This window comes from Pelmatolapia mariae, linkage group LG10_11 (assembly GCF_036321145.2).
Source record: "Pelmatolapia mariae isolate MD_Pm_ZW linkage group LG10_11, Pm_UMD_F_2, whole genome shotgun sequence".
NCBI classification, from domain to species: Eukaryota; Metazoa; Chordata; class Actinopteri; order Cichliformes; family Cichlidae; genus Pelmatolapia; species Pelmatolapia mariae.
Window position 1 is genome coordinate 57,710,675 of NC_086236.1, and position 22,057 is coordinate 57,732,731.

Sequence of the window (22,057 nt, forward strand, 5' to 3'; positions counted from 1 at the left end):
GTGCGAGGCAGGAAATCAAAACACAGACCTCACGCTGATGAGTACACGTCTTTGGTCGGCAGCCAAGTAGTAAAATGAGCTCTATCTTGTGTACATGAGCGCGTGTGTGTGTTTGTGTGTGTGGTGTAGTAGCGTTGATGAGGAGGGGGTGAGGAGCTGAACAATGAGTACGACTCACAAACAGGATCCCTCTGTTTCCTGTCACAGAGACTGTCTCCTTAAACAACACACACAAGCTGACTCTTGTACTTTTGCCCATGTCCTTTTAAACATAGGCGTATACACATTGTATATACAGTAACTACAGCATGTTGTGTCTTACACAGACACTCCCACAGCCTCTCCTTCGCAAACACCATGTGTGCATTCAGATGTCTATTTTTGTCATTATGGGCAAATTTTGATCCGTGGGTTTTGTTTCCCCCGTAATTACACACAACAAAGTCTTTGCTAACATGCAGTCAGCAGCCAAACAGTGTGCACACTCAGCATATAAACACACACACACACACACACACACACAAGGCATACACACAGCACACTGGGAGGTAGTCAGCAGCTTGTGCACTTTCTGCCATCAGTAAAAGCACACCTGTCCCAGCTGCTGTTTTGAAGGGAATAAGAGGAAAAAAGGAATGTGCTTCTCTCAGTTTTCCTGTGAGCCCCTCACCCTTCCCAACCATCTCTGTTATTCTCCCCCCTTTACTTGTTTATCCAATTATTCTCATGGTCAGCTACTGTTCTTCCTTTTCTTCTCAATGCTGGCATCTTTTTTTTTCTGTCCTCATCTTCATTGTGTGTTTTCCTCTGTCTTCTCCCTCATTGTTTTTCTTACTCACATCTTTGCATTCTTTTGCAGTTTCCCTCCTGCTTTGCATTACACGCCTCGAAATTGTCTCTGTGGCCCCGTGCTCAGATCATCTGCAGTGAAAGTCAGTTCCCCGAATCTGACAGTCAAAGATTTATATAGGTTATATAAGCAGAGCAGAAAGGATAAGACTACAAAGAAAAAAATGCTGTTGCATTTTCATGCAACAGATCTCATTGACTGGCAGAAGACAACTATAAAATTCACCCGGTTACCAATTATACTGAAACTGTCAGTTACAGTGTTTTTATTGGTGTGCGTGTATATGCCTGCTTTTCCCTTTCTGTGCAGTTGTTGGTATAGGTATTTATGATGAACCATGTGCAGGAAGTGGTTTCTGTTCCCAATTTTACCAGCTTCTCCACCTTGACTTTATAATCAGCGTTTTCTCCTCAGAGCCTGGAGGCTGCACAGCTGAAGAACCTAAAATGCCCACATTGTAGGTTGCACACAGAGACCACCTTCCTTCTTCTCTCTCTTTATCTCACACACATACACACACACACATGCACACACAAAGTAACATGCAAAATGTGACTCCTAAGCTCTTTCACTGTTTCCAGCAGCTGCTGAAAGACATTTGCTCTGTACCTTGAAGATTAACAGGGAGAACCTCCGGTGTGTCTTAAGGGTTTGAGTGTAGTTCGGCGTGTTCTGTCTCCCAGATTGTTTTTCTTCCTCCTTCTTCCTCCTCCTCCTCCTCTCGCTCTTGCTTCTGCCGCCCTTCAAAATTTGAGCCGGGAGTGAAGTGATATGTGACAGCTAGTCATTAAGCTGTCAGAGGAGAGCCCATGGACCAAAACCCTGTCAGCATGGATGAACATACACATTTCACCTTTGATATAAATCATTTGTCAGGTATCCTCTTGTTTTACTGGCAGAACATATCTGAGACTCCCCAGCTGTGCTTGACAGCAGTGGACCCAACAACAGAGGCATTAGATGTCGTAGGCACAACATTTAATTTAAGTCGTTCCACTAAAAGTTAAACAGTGTTTATCTTTGGTGGTTTTATAACTTATTTACGTGTTTTTATTTCTTTGTAAAACATGACTCATACTGTACACCGGATATGAAGAAGCAGGTGAGATTTTCTGAAGAAAAACGAGCCGAGCAGGTGGTATAGGACATTTAATGACTTTTTAAAGAGGTAATGTTTTTTCCAGTCTAAAAATGACACACAGACGTAACTACTTGGAGAACCCGTGGGGCACTGGTCCTGTCTGAGCACGCCATCCCATTCTGGCATCCATCCAGAGTGCAGATGGATCACAGATTTGTGTGTCTGCGTGTGGTTTTGGTTCTGTTTTTGAATGGCAGCTGGAAAGTGGAATTGAATTTGATTACGTGCATGTGGAATTCTGTGCAGGGACACACCAATGTGTCAAACCTACTGTGCCAGTTGTAATGTTGCCATATTTGGTTTAATTTTTCTGTTTTTTGAGGGGGAAAAAAAAATTCAACCAGTTGGAGCTTGCTGAGGTCCTCTGAGGGAGCTGGTTTGCTGGGGAAGAGTGTATGTCTGCGTGTTCACACGTACGACGTACGTGTCCACTGCGATGCGCAGAGATGCTGAGAAACGGGAGACACAGCTGTTCAGGGGATTTGGAGCCTGTGCTTTCATTAGCAAACATTTTTGTAGCTTCTTGCACTGTATGCACATCTGAAAGTTTTCTGCATTTCATTGCATATGAAACTTATTCTGCATGGCAGCATTTTTAACAGTATTCCCAGTAAACTGTAAACAGAAAATCTCAGGTTTGCATACCAGTTTAAGATTATTACCTGTTATGAAACAACTATATTTAATTAGCTGATACTTTGTTTCATTATTTTTTTTAGTTTGTGATATATCAAATATGTAAACAAATCAAAATGCCTTTTAACCTTCAAGTGGCCAAGTCTGATCACTTTAAGGTGACCCCTGTCATACACATATGTTGGGATATTTTTAAATCTAAAAATGTTTCCTACCATAAATTTACTTCTCAGAAAACTCTCCACAGGGGTTTTTTTTTTAATTTTAGCAGGAACTGTAAAGGTGTGGCAAAGACAGCGGAAAGTTGTGTGGTGTCATTCATGACCCGGAAATATCTGAATTGTTTTTATTTTTATTGTGAACACTGTAGGCTTGGATTTCTTTGTAATTTACTGGTAATTTTTCCATAATTAGGCACTGGTGTTGACAGTTATATTTCAGATATTTCAGTGTTTAGACTGTTATAGATTTACACGGAAAATATTTGTCTATATTTTGTTCTGATCAGGATCACAAGATGGACAAGTTATGATGAAACCCTGCACAATTATAATGACAAAAAATATCATGGAGTCACTAGTTCATCTATATCTTTAATGTCAAAATGACACTAGTTCACCGTAATACATAATTCACTCAAGCCTACTGTGAGTTTTATTACATTTTGTCTATTATTGTCTATAGTTTTGCTGACAGCAAATCTAAATACATATATGTACAAAACACTTTTTGTCTTAAAAAAAATACGGAAACCTGTGATTAGTTACATTGAAACCTTTAAAATGTCCTTTATAGATATAGCAAACAGTCTAGTATGATACACAAACAGAAATTTAATAAGAATTTTAGTCACTAACAATAGCTGAGCTCAGCTGAGGGTTAGAATTCCTTGTTATCACTTAAGATCTCTTCTAAAAACATTCCAGGTTTTTCAGGTATAGGTGCATACTGCAGATGAGGATGTTGTCATCAGCATGATTCATGATTACATACTGATTCCCCTGAAGTCACAAATCACAACAAATTTCTGTTGAGACACAGTTACGTGTTTACGTGCAGATACTGCCTCGAGTTTTGTGATGCGGGGATTTCTCTGGTAAACACGTTTACGCTAAACTCAGCCGTAGCTAAGAAATGGTGAAGCCACAGGGCAAACAGAGGCCTGCGGTGAGAAAAAACACCAGGAAACAAAAAGTAAGAACATGTCTGTATAACGCTTCACTGGAAAACAGTGTGGTGTCAGTGTAGATTTTTAGATTTGTGCCCTGTGGGAGGTTTTCTTTCTTTTTCTGTTATGCCCAAAAAGAAGAAAAAGAAAGACGAGATAGATACGAGGAAGATTAATATTCTTCCAGGTCTAACACCATGAATACCACAAAGATTGGTTCAGGTGAACCAAACAGAAGCTGAATGCTCCCATTACCTAACATTATCTGACATGTCATCACAGATTTGTGACCAGACAGCTCGGTGTTGACATAGTGTGCACCTGTTGTGAACTTTTTTTTTTTTTTTCAAACAAAAGAGAGAACAATTGGACAATGCAGAAGCAATGTTGCCCCCTAATGCTGAATATTTCATACTGCAAGCTCCTGAAGTGGAAGAGCTTCAGCTCTGGTTTGATTGCAACAGCTCCCTGCTGATGTCAAAGGACAAGGACAAATTCAGAGAAATTTTGAGATTGCATAAGATGTATCTAAGTCATCTACCTTTCTGGAAAATATCTTTCTTTGATGACTACGCTGTTAAAAAACAACCCACTCACCTTGTCCCGTCTAGTGTTAACATGCTATAATGCAAATGTTGAAATCTTTCTGCTGCTTTTAGTGTCAGATTTCCAAAGGTGTGTCTTGGCTGATTATATTTAAACCCTGTGGCACAAAACATCCACTTTATCCATTTAAGCAGCTCTGGCACACTTGCCCTTACACGCAATGGGGCATCACACGCTGAGAGGCGGTTTTTCCATGACATGCAAACAAATAGGGTTTGTTTTGATAAGCCCTCTGAGACTACTGTTCTGCTGTCTTCAGTCAGTCAAAGTGTGTCAACTTTTATTGTGGGCAGCAATTTAACCACTAGTTGTGTTTATGTTAATGTTGGGTATTGTATGACAACATGTCAGTTGATGATGAAATGCTTTAATTTAAGTGAGTTCATTTTGGGGGGATTCAAATTTAAAAGACAGAATGACAAAATGTTAAGAAGCACTAAAGAAATTGTCATGCATATCTACTTATGATTTCTCCAGTACAGAGAAATCTTTCTGTTCACATGTTGTGGTGCTCAAGGGCAGGGAAAAGAGATAATTTACTGATACATATACATATGTAATACTGTGAAAAACTCTTGAGCCACCCTTGATTTCTTCATATTTTGTTGAAGAAATCAAGGGTGGTTTGGGGCAAAGCTCTCCAGGCTGTATAAAAGTCTTTTAAAGATTTTCTTTGGACATTGGCTGCTTTTCCACTTATTTGCAGTCCAGCCTGAGTACCCTAACACTGTCAGATGAATTTTTCTGTTTGTTTGTTTGATCATAAGTTATAGAACTTATGTCTACACACAGCAGACAATATAGAAAGTAGCGATTTTAAATTACGTCTTTACTACGTAGCTAGTTGCAAAAACACTTCAGTTGTTCCCATTTCTTTAGCTGAATTTCTTTTAAGAAAAAAAAAAGCCAAAGATTCAGTTTTGGCAGGGATAAAATAGTATCTTTGTACCAGCAGGGTTAAGTGCGAAGAGATATTAGCTGAAAACCGTAAATATTTTGTATGCAGTGTGTCTTTTGGACAATTTGGATAAGTATAGATAAGTATAGAACAAATGAAGAAGTGGAAGGCCTAAAAACCATCTAGTTTAGATGAAAAGTATCTGAAAGTCATGTCCTGAGAGATGCATCTGGTCCTTTACTGTTCATTGAAATCTCATCAGCAATGGTTTCAGTGGAAGGGTGGCTGTTAAAAAGCAATTCATAAGGACGGGAAAGAAAGGCTGAGGTGTGCTGTATTACACAAGAACTGAAACAGGTCTGATGGAGTCATGGATCCAAATATGAAATCTTTGGTTCCAGTTGATGCCAGTATGCACAGATGAGGTCAGGGGAGCGGTACAACAGTGAGTGTATACAGTAATCTGTAAAACAAAGTGGAGGCTGTGTCATGGTTTTGGCTCCATTTCAGCCAGTGGCTGTTGGAATTGCACAATGTCTGTTTTTGCTGTTTTTCTTTCCATGTATATTTGCAGATGTTTCAATAGACTGTTGCACCCATTTCCCATTTTCCAAGAAAAATAAAAAGAAACGTGGGATACCTGAAGACTTTTTCACAGTACTATACTTGTGTTAGGAATATTTCGGCACAAAGTGACTCCACATCATAGTTGCCATTCTTTTATTGTTTTCTCTTGACTTGATAGAAACATTCCGCCAGCAAGGCAAAGTCTAAATCAGGACTCTGATTTCTGAGATGCTACAGTCTCGAGTCATTCAAGTGCTGTGCTGGAACATATGTACGGGGTATAGACGAGTTATTCAAGACAGGACAGGACAGGATACACACACATACATACCACAGAAAGGGTGAAAGTTACAGCCAGAGCTCCCACACCCACACATACCCACAAAAAAAAAATCATATCAAAATACAGTCAGAGCCTATCATTTTGAAAATACTACATTGTAAACTCTTTGCATTTAAATGATACATAACAGGAAATAGGTAACTTAGCTAATATTTTAGGTTTCAAAAGGTATAAGGAGGAAAAGTGAACTATAAAGTGTACTTCAGTTTGTCTCCTCAGTAATCCACTTCATTTACCTGATCATTAACACTTTCATGTAAATCACTCAAACACCATAAACACAAGACACAAACAGGCCATAAACATTTCCAACTTTTCAAAATGTGACACATTGAAATGTATTCACATGGTTATGTCAACCAGCATAACAGTATTCATTCAGTATTGAGAACAGTATTCCTTCAGGTTTCTTTGATTTGTGTTATAATCACACACAAAAAAAATGTAGGCAACTGTGAGCATGTTTACGCAGCCAAAAAGCCACACAATTCTTTTGAAATGCAAAACAGTGACTATATAAAACCAAAACTGAAGCTTTTAATTCAACTACAGAAAAAAATTCACATTCTCTAATTTTGTTTTATTTTCACATTGCTGGCGCTACATAAAAATTTAAGATTAAAAAAAAATTTAGGCATACAGTACATCTGAGTTATTTTCACAAGGTGACAGTCAGTTATCTGCATATACGCAAGTTATGAATCTTAGTTACACCTGCATGCAGCTTATGTTATCCAATTATTCTGGGACAAAATTAGCCAAAAGTAAAGGGAGAGCAGATTTTTTTTTTTTTTTTGCGTTGCACACAGATTATTGAGGAGACCCTGTGAACAGAATTCTGCATAGTCTAAAACCACTTTGGCTACAGTGTCCTTTGTAGTAGCATTGCAAAGTAATTTTTTTAATTTACAAAAAAAAAAAAAAAAAGCCAAAAGAGAAATGTGATCAATTCAGGCCAAGTGCAACTGTAAAAGAACATCAGATATTTATATTGATCACACTGAAGGGAAAACTAGAACTGTATTTAGCAGTCACCGTTCAGCCAGAGAGCATTTTCTGCCCGTGATCATTTCACAAACTCTCATCTCTGAGTGAACTGTGCCAACGAGCTGTTTATTTACTTAGATTCGTTGCTCTTGTTTGGATGGTTACTCTCCGAGGTGGTGGCTCCTCAATGCTCCGGTTGGCCACAAGGTCCTGCAGCTGCAGGGCTCCGCCGCCAATGAAACAAAATGCTGGACACACCGGAGCGGAGCAATCCACGTGTCCCTCCCATAGGATACGCAAAGAGTGGGCATCGTAGAAGGTGACTCGTCCTTTGTCGCAATCCAGACACACTCCTAGCCGAGGTGGCAGAGGAGCAGTGTGAGGGTGAGACATGCTACTATGGCTGCTACTGTGGGAGTGCATTGCTCCATGGCTCTGGCTGTCACCCTGGCTCTGAGTTTGACTGTGTCCTTGAGGAAGCAGGATTTTGCCCATGCCCATAGTGAGGAAGCAGAAGGGAGGGGAGTCCTGGCCATCTTCAGCCCCGCTGTCATGGCCGCTGTCTGGGTCGCAGCTGGGAGGAAGCAGAGGTAAGAGCAAAACTTGGAGTAGACCTGATTCAGTTTCTTCTACTTAAAATGCTGTTTCCAGCAGTGGCCAACAGTAGTAATGTTATTCATGTGTTTACAAGCTGTTATGTTGCCCCCAAGTGGTTAAAAATATATTTAATTTACTGTATGTATGAAGGAGGTGAAAGTGCTGGCATGGCTCCTATCCATCTGAATACAAGGCATGTTACTGAATGGCAAATGAACTGGCTCTTATTTAGTGCTTTTCAACTTACTTGAGTACATGTCTCATCACCATTTCATGAAAACAGTCATTTCCATGTCTAAGTTCTTTCAGTATGTTGCCCAAGGATACTCTAGCAGCACCACTGTCCACAGTGAAACTAGTTTTACATCACCATGGAGGGTGCCAACCGAGAAAGACACCCCTGCTCCATAATGAACACCTTCAAACTCAATAGAAATTTGCAGCTGCCCACATTGACAAGCCTTCTGAAGAAAACTGTCACGCATGGCGGCAGCATCATGCTCTGGGGCTGTTTTGCTAACAGTGGTACTGGAATAATGCACAAAGTTAATGAGATAATGAAGGACAGGGACTACCTCCAAATTCTTCAACTTCACCTCAAATCAACAGCTTTATGGTTTAAATTTGGACACAGTTTTGTGCTCCAGCAGCAAAGTAATCCCAAACATACATCTAAACTGGTTGTGGAATTCAAAAAGCAGGCTAATATTAAGCTTTTAGAACGGCTTTCCAAAAGCCCTGACCTCAACACTATTGAAAATTTGTGGACTATGCTTAAAAGCTGGGTTCATGCAAGGAAACCAGTCAGTTTAAATAAACTCAAACACAACCCTGACAAGGACAAGCGGAAGACGATGTATGGATGGATAGTTGAAAAGGGTAATGCTTAGTTACCGAGGGCTGGCCATGTCCTGAGGGAGATGGAACCACTCTTGTAGCTTAGCCTCCTGCCCAACTCCTATCTGCAAATGAGAGGAGCAAAAAGAAAGAAGCTTTGGTCACATCCATTGTGAGTCTGCATGTAAAAGATTTTTAAAAAAGCCTTCTTCACAACATGATCAACAACACTTTCTCTTACCTTTACCAGGTAGGAACTAGGCTCTACAGAGCATGCCCAGTAGTGTTTGCCTTGAGTGACAGCCAAGTCTGCCACCAGTAAGTCAGAGGTCAAGTGGCAAGATGTTAGTGTGCGATCGGCAGCCTGCAGAAGGGAGAGGCCTGGCACACTGCGGGCGTAGGTTTGGCCTTTACCTAGTGCCAACCGGTCAGCATGCAAGCCCCAGCGAGAGTCTAGAGAAAAACTCAAGACTGGTAGGAAGGATAAAGAAGGAGAGAGATGACAAGAAAGGTAAAGGAAAGGAATCAGAAAGAAGGAAAGGTTAGATCCTGCAGCTCAGGCATAGAAAATGAAAAAGGGGCTAAGAGGAGCATGAGACAAACACATAAAGGACAAATGAAAAGAAAACTTTGTTTTCAAGATGAATAGTAAGAAACGGCTTTACAACAAAAACATGAAAAACAATAAAGGTAAAGAGTAAAATTTGATCTGTGTACATATACCTTTTCAAATATGTTTATAATGACAAATACTTTTGAATGGATTATTATTTAGAATAATACCAAAAAGGAACAATGGACAAAATGTACGAACACAAATGATTTTGGAAAGTGCAGAAAAAACAGACCTGTGGCATATAAGACAGAAGCAGATATAGTATGACTGGGATGGCACTGGAATGCAGAGCAAATAAAGGAAGGATTTTGCAGAAACTAAAACAATGGGAATGGAGGAAATCAAGGGATGGAGAGAAAAGAAACAAAGATTAGTCAATTGGCTGAAAATGACTACTGGCAATATGAATACTGGGGGAAAAAACAGCTTTTGTTAATCTTAGAATTTAATTAAAAGAGTGGCAAGATGAAGACTTTTTGTACTGAAACAACTGTGTGTACACATCCTACCAGGTGCCGGTGGAGTGTGGAGGTAAACCTCTTCACTGTACTCTCCAAAGCCAGCCTTGTTGCACCCTCTCACTCTCAGCACATACACACTGTCCATCTGCAGTCGATCGACCACAGCACTAGTCCCCTTCACTTCATCGATGCGCAGCCAAGCTGTGGCCGAATTAGGGGATCTGATGCCACCCCACGTGGCCGCAGCTCCTCCTGCTCGCCGCTGGTATTCAACAGAAAAGTGCCACGCTGGAGCTGAGTCCTGAGGGAGCCGCCAGCATAAAAACAGCTGGTCGTAAGCTAACGTCTTCTGAGTGTCAATGACTGGAGCCAGTGGAGCTATGGAGAAAAATTGCAAAGATATAGAGGTTAAACTATTCATTTTTAACTTTTAATTTTAATACTGCCACGTATTGCAGGAACAAAGAAGCTGACAACCCACCTTGTATGAAGTCCAAACTATTTATGATCTTGATCTCTTTGGATGCATCCAGGTGAAAGTGTCTGAAGGAGGGATCGGCAGCGAGAGAGAAACACTGGAGATTTTCTATAGCCTTCACCAGCCTGGAGAAATAAGATAATAAAAGGAATTTAAGAAAATTCAAATAAAGGTAACAAATCAAACTGAATGCAAACGGCTGAATCTCTTACCTGTTGTGTGTTATTCTCGCAGCCTGCACAAAGCAGGGTGCATCCATCTCTTTCAGCAGCTCTTGAGTGTAGGCCATTAGACCGGCCTGCTCCAGCAGGCCTTGCTTCTCAAAGACCTGAGAGGACAGGGCCTCCTCCTTTCTGCTGCGGGATCCCTCCAAGGCCAAGGTCAAAGACCCCTGGCGCTCAGCTACAGCTGCTCCCAGCTCTTGGATACAGTGAGTCAAGTGCTGTAGAGCCACTGCACTGTTGGCCTGCAGAAAAAGAGAGGATGCAAAAACAGTTGGAAAGAATGAAGAAAGATTGGAGATACTGTTGCTACTCAGGGAAAAATCACGATGCTTTTGGAATGGCATTTACACATTGTGTTGCAATTGTAGTTAAAAGAAAGTGGTCAGTTAAACTGAAGTTCATTCATATTTTACTGAAGCATCACACTTCCTCTAAATTCGGTGAAATAATTAAATTTTTTGCTGAGAAACTCAGGAGAAAGCTGCAGGTAAGATCTAGACAGTATTGATATCCCAATGACATATTTTCTGCTAAAATTGTAAAATGAACCCCCAAAATATTGCATTTGAAGCCCTAGCAAATACTGTTGCACCTGTACAAAGATCAAAAGCTACTTTAACAAAGCAGAGGAGAAGCACACCTCCATGTGTTTGATGGCAGCCTCCAGTTGAGTGATCTGACTCTGTATTGTCTCCTGGTTTGCCAAAATGAAGTTGACTTCCTTGGTAATCTTGTCCTGTAAAACCAAATAGAAAGCTAACACTGCTATGCTGCAATCACCAGGGCTGTAGCACAGTAAAAACATATTACCACCACCCTCAAAATCACCTTGAGTGCCTGGTAGGCTTGTGCTATAGGCAAAACTTTGTGCCCATGATGGATACGGCGTAGCTTACAAAGTGGACACAGCAGCCTCTGGCAGGTACGGCAGTACCACTGCAGTCTCTCCTGCTCATGCTCTGTGCATGTTAAAACCTATAACACAAAGGTGGGTTAATGTACTGGAAGAGATGCAACTTTGTATCATGTGCGGAGATAAAAACAGAGAACAACCTTTGGCCTAAAGTTGTTGGTAGGTAGAATGTGTTCATGCTGAGCTCGAGGCGTTCCCCACGGGTGGTAGAGCTTGAAACACTCGTTGCAAAAGTTGGACTTGCAGTCAGCGCAGCCCTTGGTAGCCTCCAGAGACTGGGGAGGCTTACAGAAACTGCACATGATGGCTACGCTGCCCAGACTTACTGTGTGCCTGTACCTAAAGGACAGACATGTGTACATGGAGATAAGGGCAAGGCTGTGATAATTCTGCAGCGGCAAAGAAAGAAAGCAAAAAATAAATAAATGGGAATAATGAGCTCATCTGACTGTGGCCTGCTTTTTTCAGTAGTTAGGAAGGCAACTCTTCAACTGCCTGACCTGGATACATCACCAGCAGCTGCCTTGTTAGTGCATCCTGCACAGTAAAACATGCACCGTCACACTTTCCCGACCAATAGCAGTGATTCTAGGGGAGGAAGCAGCGGCACCCAACAAACTGCTGCGTGTGAAAGTGGCTCTCCCTGTCTCACTGTTTCAGAAGCAGCTCCTCTCACTTTGATCTCCTTTGTTTGAACTGATAAGGGGTGGGGGCATTAAAAAGCCAGAGGAGTGTTTCAGTCCAAACAAAAATTAACAGTTTAACCAATGCTGCACTGCATTTTTACAGCTGCCCCTGCACTTTGCTCTCAGCCTTGGATCAAGAGTAAAGGAAAAGATCATTATTGCAACTCCTTCCAGCAAATGATTTCCTGTCTCATTTATAAAGCAGCACTGGCTTCACTCTTCATTCGCTGCCTTTTCACATTGCCTGCACGATTGGTTAGAGTGCTTTTCCAAAACTATTACAGCTCTTATAATGCGACATTCCCACTGGATAAAATAAAGCCAGGTGACATGCATGGGGGAGCCAAAAGGTGTCTGCTCTTTCTCTGCCTGATCTGAGGTTGTGATGCTACAGCACTTATATGATATTCATGGGGTTGGTGCGTATACATACCTCTCCACAATGCGCTCCAGGGTGAGGTTGCGAAGGCAGTCTGTCAGGCCTTTCTCCCCGAGCTCTATATCCTGTTGACAGGAAGGACAGGGAAACAGCATGGGGGGATGGGTCTCCTTCCGCCGTCGCCCTGGGTATGTCCCACACACTGGGAGAGTGATGCAGGTGTGGGATAAAAAGGAAAGAAACACAGACACAGAAGAATAAAAATGCAAGGTTTTTAGAGATAGTTTATGAGGAATTTAACAAAGGCAGACTAGTGAGAAAAGGAAGGAAGCGAAACTCTAATTTGTCTCCACATTTGTGCAGATTATCATGAAAAATAAACTTCTAGAGGAAAACCTATTTGCTTACATAGACACCTTGGCAACACACCTGCTCGGCAGATGCTTACTGCCTTTCGTGTCTCCTTGAGGTAAGGACTCTCGGACTCTATCTTCTTGCTCTACACGCACTTAAATAAGTCATTAGATGAATCCATAAAGCTCTGTATGTGCGGCAGGATGCTGATGTGTCTGTTAAATCATCTATGACACTCTGAGAGGACAGTGACATCATGCCACGCCAACATCATCCTTGTTCATTTGAATGCCAAACACACACACACACACACACAAACTATTTCCTTTACCTGTTCTAAGGACCCGCTCCAGGCGATCAGGCGTCCTGGGAGCAGGTCTGCGTGTCTGTCGTGGGGATCGGGTGTTGGGTGTGGAGGATGGTGAGTAAGGCTCTGGAGGGAGATCTGGAGGAGGATAGCCTCTTTGTACCAACACCTCAGCTGCACAAAGCAGACACACACTGTGCTGGCAGGGCAGGATGATGGGCTGCTTCACCATCTCATCACACACTGGGCAAAGCAGCTCCTGTTCCATGCTCTTCATGTTGGACTGGAGAGGAGGACGAAAGAGGCTGAAGACTAAATAACAGCTGAATCACTAGAATAAATAAGGAATCAGCTGCTCTATACATTCTGTGTCTTGTGATATAATGTATAGTCAATGTGTAGGAGTCAAGAGTGAAAAATGGGAGATGAAAACTGGTTACGTAGGCTGGCATTGAATATACAGAGAGTAGAGAAGGCCAGTGTGGATGAATAAATAGCTTTCCCCTGAATACTCATCTAGCTTTACCTGTACCCTGTAAAAACATTAGATGCAGTTTACACAACTCAGAGAAGTACAAAGCAGTGAGATTTTTAAATCTGTAAAATGAAAATGCATTTTTCTGCTCATTCTGTCCACCAGCATCAGTTTTACTGGTTCTGGAGGCCCCTTTCTATTGCTGCAGCTACTTAAACGCAGCATCCCGTTTCTATGACAACGTGCATCTTCCCATCATGTGCATCAGGAGTATTTTAACCTACTACTCGCCAACATATTTAATTGGTTTTAATGCTCAAACACTCATTTGATCTACTAGAACTTTTTGTTTACTTAATTAATGCATTTGTGGTCGCAGTGGCCCCGTTTTACGTTTCCAGCCACAGTGCTAGAGCATTGCCATTTCTCTTTGATTCAAGATGCAAAAAAATACCTTCCAAAGGAAGAAATGCCACACATTCCTTCATCATCAGCGCACATATGTGCAATATGGAAAAGATCCACAGGTAAACGCACAGGTGGTAAACAGATCGCTTTTAAAAAGAGCACACATGGTTAAAAAATGGCTAATAAAATGAGCGTCACACTTACACTGATGCGAACCAGCGCGTCCATGATAGATGTAAAGGTTTGTAAGTCCGCTTCTGCCATACTCCCTCGATGCAAATGCTTCTGCGATACAATAACGGATCGCCTTTTTTTTCGTCTAGAGAAAGGCTGAGCAGGGTTACCGTACCGAGGTATGGCAAGCCCGGGCCTCGACCTGATGTAGCCGTGCTGGAGGTGTGTTTTTGCACACACGCCGATTCAGTGCCGTCTGTCTCAAAGCAACGAGTCCACTCCACGTAGCAATCAGATGGGAGGAGGGGGGATTTGGACTGGTTTAGGCTACAGCTGCCACAGTCGCATTGCTCAAAGACCGATTAATACAATTAGAATAGAACTTGGCACTATTATATTCCAGCTAGATTTATTTTATCTTAATGTATGACAAACCTTCAAATAAAAATGTCCGGTTACATATTAACATTTATACAATTACAGCATTTTATAGGGTTTTTTCACGCATGGCATTCTGGATGTGTGTCTAAAACAGCTTAAAACAATTTGCAGTTCAGTTTTTCGAAATAAACCTCCAGCTCCTTGAACTTGCAGCTCCTCCGTAGTATTTATATGTTGATACATATGCTAGTAGCAGTTTTTCGTTTTGCCATTAGATGGCAATGTTTTGTTTTTTCAAGCACACACACACACATACACGAGTTCTTAAATTGTTGTTCCATTTCCGGAACCTTTGTATGTTGCTTTTTCATGCGGTGGGTCAGTAATACTGGATGCACCCGTTCACTGGTTGTTGTAGCAACCAGAGCATCCGCCTTTCTTGTAATAATCACAGCAAGGGGAAATCGGATGAATTAGTTCGTATTTTATATGGAATACGAGTTAAATCAGTGACATGCGCGGATGTGTTTATGCTGCAGTTATCTTATTTGTACTTTTTGCTATCTTACCGTAGCTGCTAGGCGCATTTGAATTGCCGAAAAGCTGCATTTCCCGTCCAGCACTAATACCGTAGTTTCTCTGAATTGTTGTCTAGCTACACTTTATTCAAGCATGTCGGCGGTCAGTAGCCTTGTCCCCGCACGATTTCTCACCATCATAGCTCACCTCGTCATCGTGATCACAATCTTTTGGTCGAGGGTAAGTAAACAAGCGTGGCAAACAATTTTTTGTATTCTGTGATAACTTGTTATAAATATCCATGAACACAATAAAGGGTGGCGATAATCTGCAGATACTGGCACTGAAGCTCGACAGGAAAATTAAAAAACAAACAACAAAAAAAAAAAAACTAAAATAAATTTTAAAATGTCAACATGTGAGAGACCTCAGAGTTTCAAGACTTAAAAAGAAGAAGGCATAATTAATTTATCCCAATGCGCTACAGAAAAAAAAATGCCAAGGTAGAAAGTAATTCAAATTCAGACTCAAATTTGGACTTACAAGACGCACGAAACAAAAAGAAAAATAAATGAATACGAATAATCTTTGTCAGGTGATGAAGTCAGGAAAAATAAATAAATAAAATATAAATAAATAAATAAAAAACAAGAACTGGAGCAGCTGCGTGGCATCAGGAAGCCAAAGATTTTGATGTCCACCAGAAACAATATGATAGAGTCCAAAAGAGAAACTGTGGTACTTCATGAGGAGCTCGGGACTGGCATGAGGGTGATGCAGGACATGTATGAGGACAGTGAGACATGAGGTGTGTGTGGTAGGCGTGACAGGTTGAAGGTGAGGATGTGATTACATTAGGGGTCTGCTCTGAGCCCATTCTTGTATCCAGTGGTAATAAACAGGCTGGCCGATGAGATCAGGTAGGAGTCTTCGTGGATTATGATGTATGCAGACAACACTGTGATAAGTAGTTAGAGTAAGGAGCAGGTGGAGATGTGGAGCTATGATCTAGGGAGAAGAGGAACACACGTGTGTGAATGAGAGGTGGGCAGATGTAACAGTGATGCTGCAAGGGTGTAGCAGTGGAGGTGAATGAATTTAAATACCTGGGTTTAGAAATGAGTAAATGAGAGACGACTCAGGATTAGAGGTTTGGAGATAAAGTCAGAGAAGCGAGGCTGACAGGGTTTGGACATGTGCAGAGAAGAAATAGTGGATAAATTGGACAAAGGATGTTGAAAATGGAGCGAGTCAGGAGGAAGTTGTCCATCACAACAGAAGCATTGGAGTTGACACTGCTTCTTTTTCCTCATGTCCTAAGAAGTAATTACACCAATTTGTAACTTTTACTTTACAGGAAAATAATGTGAAAGCTTGTTTGCCTTTGGATTTCACACAGGAGCAGTATGACACTGAGGACAGACAGTAAGTAAATATTTTAAACACATTTGACACATTTGTGTACACATCTTCCAATCTATTATATGTATTCTCTTTTTCAGGTTGGTGGTTGCATTATCAGTGACGCTCGGTCTGTTTGCTATAGAGCTGGCTGGTTTCTTTTCAGGAGTGTCCATGTTCAACTGCAGCCAAAGCCTCCTTTGTATCCTTTTCACTCACATTTTACACTCTTATTTATCGTCTGTGTTTTGATTCCAAATGGTTACATTTATTACTTATTATGCATATATATTCCACATAGTTTCCTCTCTAAGGACTATTTGTGACTGGCTGTCCAAAAACATGCAAATACACCAAATAAATATAAAGCTTGCAGTTGTAACTGAGATGATATGTAAGGCCAAGGCAAACAGATAGATGTATGGTAGTAACAGAGTAACAACTGCAATGATGTTAGTGTGAAAAAAAGCAATAATTTCAAAAGTGCTTCTGATCAGTTACACTTCCATGACTATCTTTTGCCTGGTATAGCAACAGGAGTCCATGCCAGTGCCTCAGTGGCTCTGCTTTTCTTTCTATTTGAGCAGTGGGAGTGTCACATCTACTGGTGGATCCTTGCCATCTGCAGGTTGGTGTATAAGCTTGCTCAATGTTGTTGTATTTTTCCAAAGTGCTTTTCCCTGACTCATGTTTCAACCAGCACTGGCTGCCCACTGCAGTGCATCAGTGTCTTTGTCTTTTTTTGTGTTTGAAAAGTGGGAATGCTGGACTTACTGGGTTATTTTTGCCACCTGCAGGTTGGTGTGTATGCATGTTGATGTGAATATTAGTATTTATGTCTCTAGTTCAAAGTAGCATAGCCTCTTTTGAGCGTTGTAAGCAGAATTATAACCTACATTGGTGTCTCTCTGATTCTTCCTTTAGTGTTCTACCTGCTTTAGTGGAGATTCTTCTGTTCATAGCAGTTTTTGGACTGAAGAAGAAGCCTTTATGAAGGAAAGTCCGGATGTACGATGGTACAAACCAAGTGTGGATGTAGACATCTGTCAGTTTGTTAACAGATATACTGTAGCTACAGAAAAAGAGTGGATACCAGACGTATATCGGTACAAAACTCCAACAGTAAGGGATGTATAAAACACACTTTTCAAAATGTTTTTAATCTATTTTTATATATTTTGAATAAAGTCGATGCAGCATACGTTTTTTCCTTATGTCAGTTTTTTGTATGTTGGAATTGGAGTGTATCGTTTATATAGTGTGTTTGTAGTGTCAGTTACTCTGTAAAAGTAAATAAAGCTTGTAATTGTTTTGTTGCTTTGGTTGTGTGTGTGTTAAAATTATTTCTTTCTGCTTGATCTAGTGCATCTACTGCAAAGTGTTTCTAGGTAAATACATGTACGTTATAATTTCTGGTGAAATAAATTGAAATTCAGTAAATTATTTAATTCTAGCATAATTACACACTTGTTCTGAAGTGTACCATGAAGTTCTACTTTTAGACGTCCACAAAACAGATAAACATAATGTATATAACGTACATATGTATGTGTGTGTGTGTATTTAGTCGATAGAAATGTAATTGTAATGCAAAAACACAATTGTATTTTAGAAATGTTTCGATTTGAATTTTAGAGGAATCAAACAACCATTATTTGTATTTTTATTCTTTTATTGTTTGTTTTTTTTCATCCAGAGAGCTCATGTGGCTCCTCCCACCGGTCCCACCTGACTTTAGAGCCGGGTAATCTGTTTTTTAGTTCCTAGAGCCGGGGCAGCTAGCTGGCTCGTCGAAGTTAAATTTAAGTTACTGGTGCTTCGTCACGGGGACTATAATTAAGTATTACAGTATGGGTATGTATTGCATAATTATCAATAGACACATCGTCAGCACAGACATAGATGTGCAGATATCATCAGTCTCAGTCTGCAGTCATGTCTTATAGTCCTGTGTAGCTAATGTTAAATGTAAACCACGCTAACACAGATTTCTTTATAACAGTCTAGCAATCCCAGCGTTACTGTGAGGTACCAGAAATGTTTTTATGTACTGAGTATTTAGGAAGTATAAAATTGAGGGGTGTTTTTGGTGCAGATGTGAGTTAATTAGCACAGAGCTAACAGCTATACGTGGGAAACGTTATGCGTGAACACTGACGTGGCGTTAAGTTCCAAGGCGTATGACTGCCCAATTCAAACGAGATATGACATTTAAAACTGCTTTTCTCCATCATTTACTTTCGGTTGCATTACAGTTTTATACTAGATAACTCTTTAGCCTCAGATAGCCTCAGGTTTTGTCCAGATGACAGTTTATCTCTGTTGTTTGTAGCGGTGAACACTGGAACCTCCCTGGTGCTATCCAGTCTGCTCTCAGTGCTGGTATTCGCGGGGATGCAGATGTTCAGCAAGCAGCTGGCATCCACCGAGTGGCTCACCATCTTGGGAGGTTTTCTGGGCTCAGTCCTCTTCATCTGCTCCCTGACTGTATCCTTTAAGTGACATGTAGAGTTGAATTGCATTGCCAATGTTGTTAATCAGTAAACTGCACAGTTATTTTGGAAATCTGTATTTATTGAACAACTTTCAGACTTTTATTATATATTCTCCATAAAAATGTCTAGATGTCACCGAGGAGAGTCGCACCTTAACTTTGGCTTCAGGCATTTAATAATCTGGAAAATTTGGTTTTCGGAAAGGGATTCCAGGCCAAGATATTCCCTGAGAGTAAGTGATGACGGGCCATGCAGTGGCCACATGGTGTTTAATATTTCTGCTGAGTCAACTGTTAGCTCAGCTTTACCTGAAACATCAGAATTGTTTATACCAAACTCTAGCCTAGAAATAATAGGTGGAAATCTTGGTTGAGGTAAAGGTCAGAGGTTAGAGAAGCCAGGTAACCCAGATCCCTGGTTTAAGTCCCTGTTCAGATGAAGTGATCTTCTCTAAGATGTTTGATTTTGTACACAAACCCTGCAAAAAATAATCAAGAAGCAAAAGCCTGACTAAATTAACAATAATAAAGCTAAATTGTTCCTCTCAATATATAGCCGCTGTATGCTGGTTTCTGCAGGCTGAAGAGCAGCGGTCACTACAGGAATCAACATCTGCAAAGTAATTTAGTGTAACACAGTTAACATGCAGTTACAGTGGTTTGCTTCTGATTGCCACAGAAAAACCTGTTCAGGGTTTTTGTGCCTGTTAAAATGCTAATTATAAATACTGCTCCAATCACTGTCAGTAAAACAGTTATTACAGTAAAAATAAGCTGAAAGATTCACCAAAAATGCAAGTCTTCACTAAATGTCTCACTGTCGAGTTCATGTGCAAATATAAGAATCTCAGAAGAAAATGTAAAGTGCTTATTTGATAAGGAGCATTTTTTAATGTTGTTAGGTAGTCCTAAAATAAATTAAAACATTAAACATTTCATTTTAATTATATTAAACATCTTGCTGATGTTAAATCTACCACGTCAGGTAAACCAGAACAACAAAACATTTGAGCTAATGGAGAGAATAAAAGTTAGATAAATGCTGGCTCAGACAACAAATTTAGGGTGATGATGATGATGATGATTAGTAGTAGTAGTAGTAGTAGCCCCCCCCCCCCCCCCCCCCCCCCCCCACACACACACACACACACACACAAAAATCTTTTGAATGGGTATGGGTGGGCAAGATGCTAGTTTCAATAAGCTGAGTCTACCCTCTGGTCCAGATTTGAATATCATCATGACAGCCAATGCAAATTTAAAATAACATTCTAACATTATTACCTCTATTCACATCTGTAGGCTCATATTAATGCTCATCACTTATATGATTTACTGTGTCATCTTGCAGTTCTGTTGTGTCTGTGCCTTTCACTGTTTGCCTCTGGCCTGGTACACCGTGTCTGTGTCACTACTTGGTAAGTGACACCTCTGCAGAACACGCTTACCCAAAGCATCTAGAAAGCACTTCTAAATGTATTTGATTATTAAAATACTTCTCTGTCTTTTTTCCTGTTCAGCCTCATCTTTTCCCTCTTTGCCCTGTACTACATCAACAAAGTGTCTGCCGCCCTCTACCAAGCAGCTGTTCCTGTAGTAACACCAGCCAAAGCTGGCAGCAAGAGCAAAAGGAAGAACTAAAGAACCCACTGGATCACACTTCGACCAGTCATTATTCCCCAGGTGCTGGTGGTCATTGCTACTCAGCTGAATGCACAGTTTTGTCACAATGATCCTTTGTTATTAGGCCTTTTTTAGGTATATAAAATTTGGTTTGGGGTTATTATTTTAAGTCATCATTTCATTGAGTACAAGCCTGTAGTAGTCAATCTGGTCCTTTGTTTGTATATTTTTTTTATTTTACAGTTCTCTTAAATTTGAATCACAAAGAAATGGTAGATATAAGGCCAAACGGTGTTTTACGTTCCATCCCTTTCTAATCAGCACTCTTTTTAAAAAGGTTGCAAAGAGATTCTTTCCTCCATCGCGGCACCTGTGTATTCAGTTTTATTCTGTTTTGTTTTTTCAAATCCACTTTTGTAATTAAACTTTCTGAAAGACTTTCAATGTGTTGTGCTTCCTTCTACCTTTGCTCAGTTTGTAATTTGCAGTCTAGCTGTGTGGGGATGTAATAAAACCATGATATGCAGTGGCATATGTGTAAATATTCCTAGTGCAGCCATTCCCATAGTCTAGAGTGCTGCAGCCCACTTATTTTTCTGTTATATACTGAAATATGCATTTAAAGAGGACAGCAGTGGTGTAAAGGTTAACAAAAAAGTACTGGTGGCTCTAGTGGTAACACAAGAGTTTAGAGTTTTATTAGTTTTCACTTTTCTCTCAGCTAAATTTTTGTCTGTCTTTCAATTAGTTGCCAGATTGGGTTGGATGATTTTGTTTGAGTTTTCAAGTTTTCAATTTTTTTATTAGCATCAGTAGGAAAGTTGACGTTTTTTTTATGTTAATATGGATGAGATATATGCTAGGAGAGTAATTTTACAAGTTCTTCACAGATAGAATTTAAGGACAACACTGCTTGAAGGTATTTGATGCAGACACGGAGAGAGCCTTGACTGAATAAATCATGCATTAGTTTCTCTTCATGCTTCTTTGACCAATATAGTAATAACAGTTTTCTTTCAGCTTTGTAAGTAAACAATATTGTTTTAGATTTCATTTTTCTGTAGATCAGGGGTAGGCAACTCCAGGCCTCGAGTGCCAGTGTCCTGCAGGGTTTAGATCTCACCCTGGGTCTCGCACCTGAATCAAATGATTAGTTCACTACCCGTCCTCTGGAGAATGTCAAGACACGTTTAGGAGATAATTTAACAATTTGAATCAGCTGTGTTGGATAAAGGACACATCTAAAACCTGCAGGACACCGGCACTCGAGGCCTGGAGTTGCCTACCCCTGCTGTAGATCATTTAAAATTTCTCTTTCAGTTTTAAGTTTTACTTCAGTTTTCAGTTAACCATAACAGTCTTCAGGCCCTTCACTCCTCATCTCCTTGGAGAACAGGAGAGAGTGAAATCACAGAGGAGCTGTTGAGCAAGTTTGAAAGGAACTGCCAAGTGACAGTGAAGGGTCAGTTTGATCAGGGTGCTCCTGCAGTGCTGCTGAAAGCGGTATCTGGGAATACACTCGCGGTGAAGATTG

At 40.6% G+C, this 22,057-nt stretch overlaps 3 protein-coding genes across 5 annotated transcripts; 2 read left to right on the top strand and 1 right to left on the bottom strand.

Annotated features, from left to right (window-relative positions):
• Nucleotides 1-6,013: 6,013 nt before the first annotated feature.
• Nucleotides 6,014-14,389, bottom strand: trim46a (tripartite motif containing 46a). Of its 2 annotated transcripts, XM_063487829.1 has the most exons (12): nt 14,136-14,389; nt 13,073-13,331; nt 12,442-12,589; nt 11,463-11,661; nt 11,238-11,384; nt 11,050-11,145; nt 10,398-10,651; nt 10,189-10,310; nt 9,756-10,085; nt 8,872-9,101; nt 8,688-8,755; nt 6,014-7,770 (listed from the first exon to the last, which is right to left on the bottom strand). In XM_063487829.1, exons 1-12 carry the CDS (start codon nt 14,193-14,195, stop codon nt 7,323-7,325), a joined length of 2,361 nt encoding a protein of 786 aa, XP_063343899.1. In that variant the 5' UTR covers nt 14,196-14,389; the 3' UTR covers nt 6,014-7,322. The 2 variants fall into 2 exon arrangements, with proteins under 2 accessions (XP_063343899.1, XP_063343900.1); XM_063487830.1 differs by lacking the exons at nt 6,014-7,770; nt 8,688-8,755 and adding an exon at nt 9,479-9,563 and having other exon boundaries at nt 8,956-9,101.
• A 498-nt stretch (nt 14,390-14,887) lies between these two features.
• On the top strand, nt 14,888-17,721 carry tmem107l (transmembrane protein 107 like). Of its 2 annotated transcripts, none has more exons than XM_063486942.1 (5): nt 14,888-15,245; nt 16,363-16,430; nt 16,508-16,608; nt 17,107-17,203; nt 17,331-17,721. In XM_063486942.1, exons 1-5 carry the CDS (start codon nt 15,159-15,161, stop codon nt 17,398-17,400), a joined length of 423 nt encoding a protein of 140 aa, XP_063343012.1. In that variant the 5' UTR covers nt 14,888-15,158; the 3' UTR covers nt 17,401-17,721. The 2 variants fall into 2 exon arrangements, with proteins under 2 accessions (XP_063343012.1, XP_063343011.1); XM_063486941.1 differs by lacking the exon at nt 17,107-17,203 and adding an exon at nt 16,938-17,034 and having other exon boundaries at nt 17,331-17,719.
• Nucleotides 17,722-18,139: 418 nt separating this feature from the next.
• On the top strand, nt 18,140-20,980 carry krtcap2 (keratinocyte associated protein 2). Its single transcript, XM_063486890.1, has 5 exons — nt 18,140-18,260; nt 18,739-18,893; nt 19,070-19,133; nt 20,252-20,318; nt 20,421-20,980. The coding sequence occupies exons 1-5, from the start codon at nt 18,257-18,259 to the stop codon at nt 20,539-20,541; spliced, it is 411 nt and encodes a 136-aa protein (XP_063342960.1). The 5' UTR covers nt 18,140-18,256; the 3' UTR covers nt 20,542-20,980.
• Nucleotides 20,981-22,057: the final 1,077 nt, after the last annotated feature.

Bases quoted from the DNA above. Each gene is read 5' to 3' on its own strand.
- tmem107l (XM_063486942.1), top strand. From the start codon at position 15,159: ATGTCGGCGGTCAGTAGCCTTGTCCCCGCACGATTTCTCACCATCATA. The intron at 15,246-16,362 runs GTAAGTAAACAA...TTTACTTTACAG, and splicing joins TCACAATCTTTTGGTCGAGG to GAAAATAATGTGAAAGCTTG. The intron at 16,609-17,106 runs GTATCCTTTTCA...TGTTTCAACCAG, and splicing joins CTGCAGCCAAAGCCTCCTTT to CACTGGCTGCCCACTGCAGT.
- trim46a (XM_063487829.1), bottom strand. From the start codon at position 14,195: ATGGCAGAAGCGGACTTACAAACCTTTACATCTATCATGGACGCGCTG. The intron at 13,332-14,135 runs GTAAGTGTGACG...CCTCCTCTCCAG, and splicing joins ACGCGCTGGTTCGCATCAGT to TCCAACATGAAGAGCATGGA. The intron at 10,652-11,049 runs GTGTGCTTCTCC...CTTTTTCTGCAG, and splicing joins CTGCCATCAAACACATGGAG to GCCAACAGTGCAGTGGCTCT.
- krtcap2 (XM_063486890.1), top strand. The intron at 18,894-19,069 runs GTATCCTTTAAG...CTTTGGCTTCAG, and splicing joins TCTTCATCTGCTCCCTGACT to GCATTTAATAATCTGGAAAA. The intron at 20,319-20,420 runs GTAAGTGACACC...TTTCCTGTTCAG, and splicing joins CGTGTCTGTGTCACTACTTG to CCTCATCTTTTCCCTCTTTG.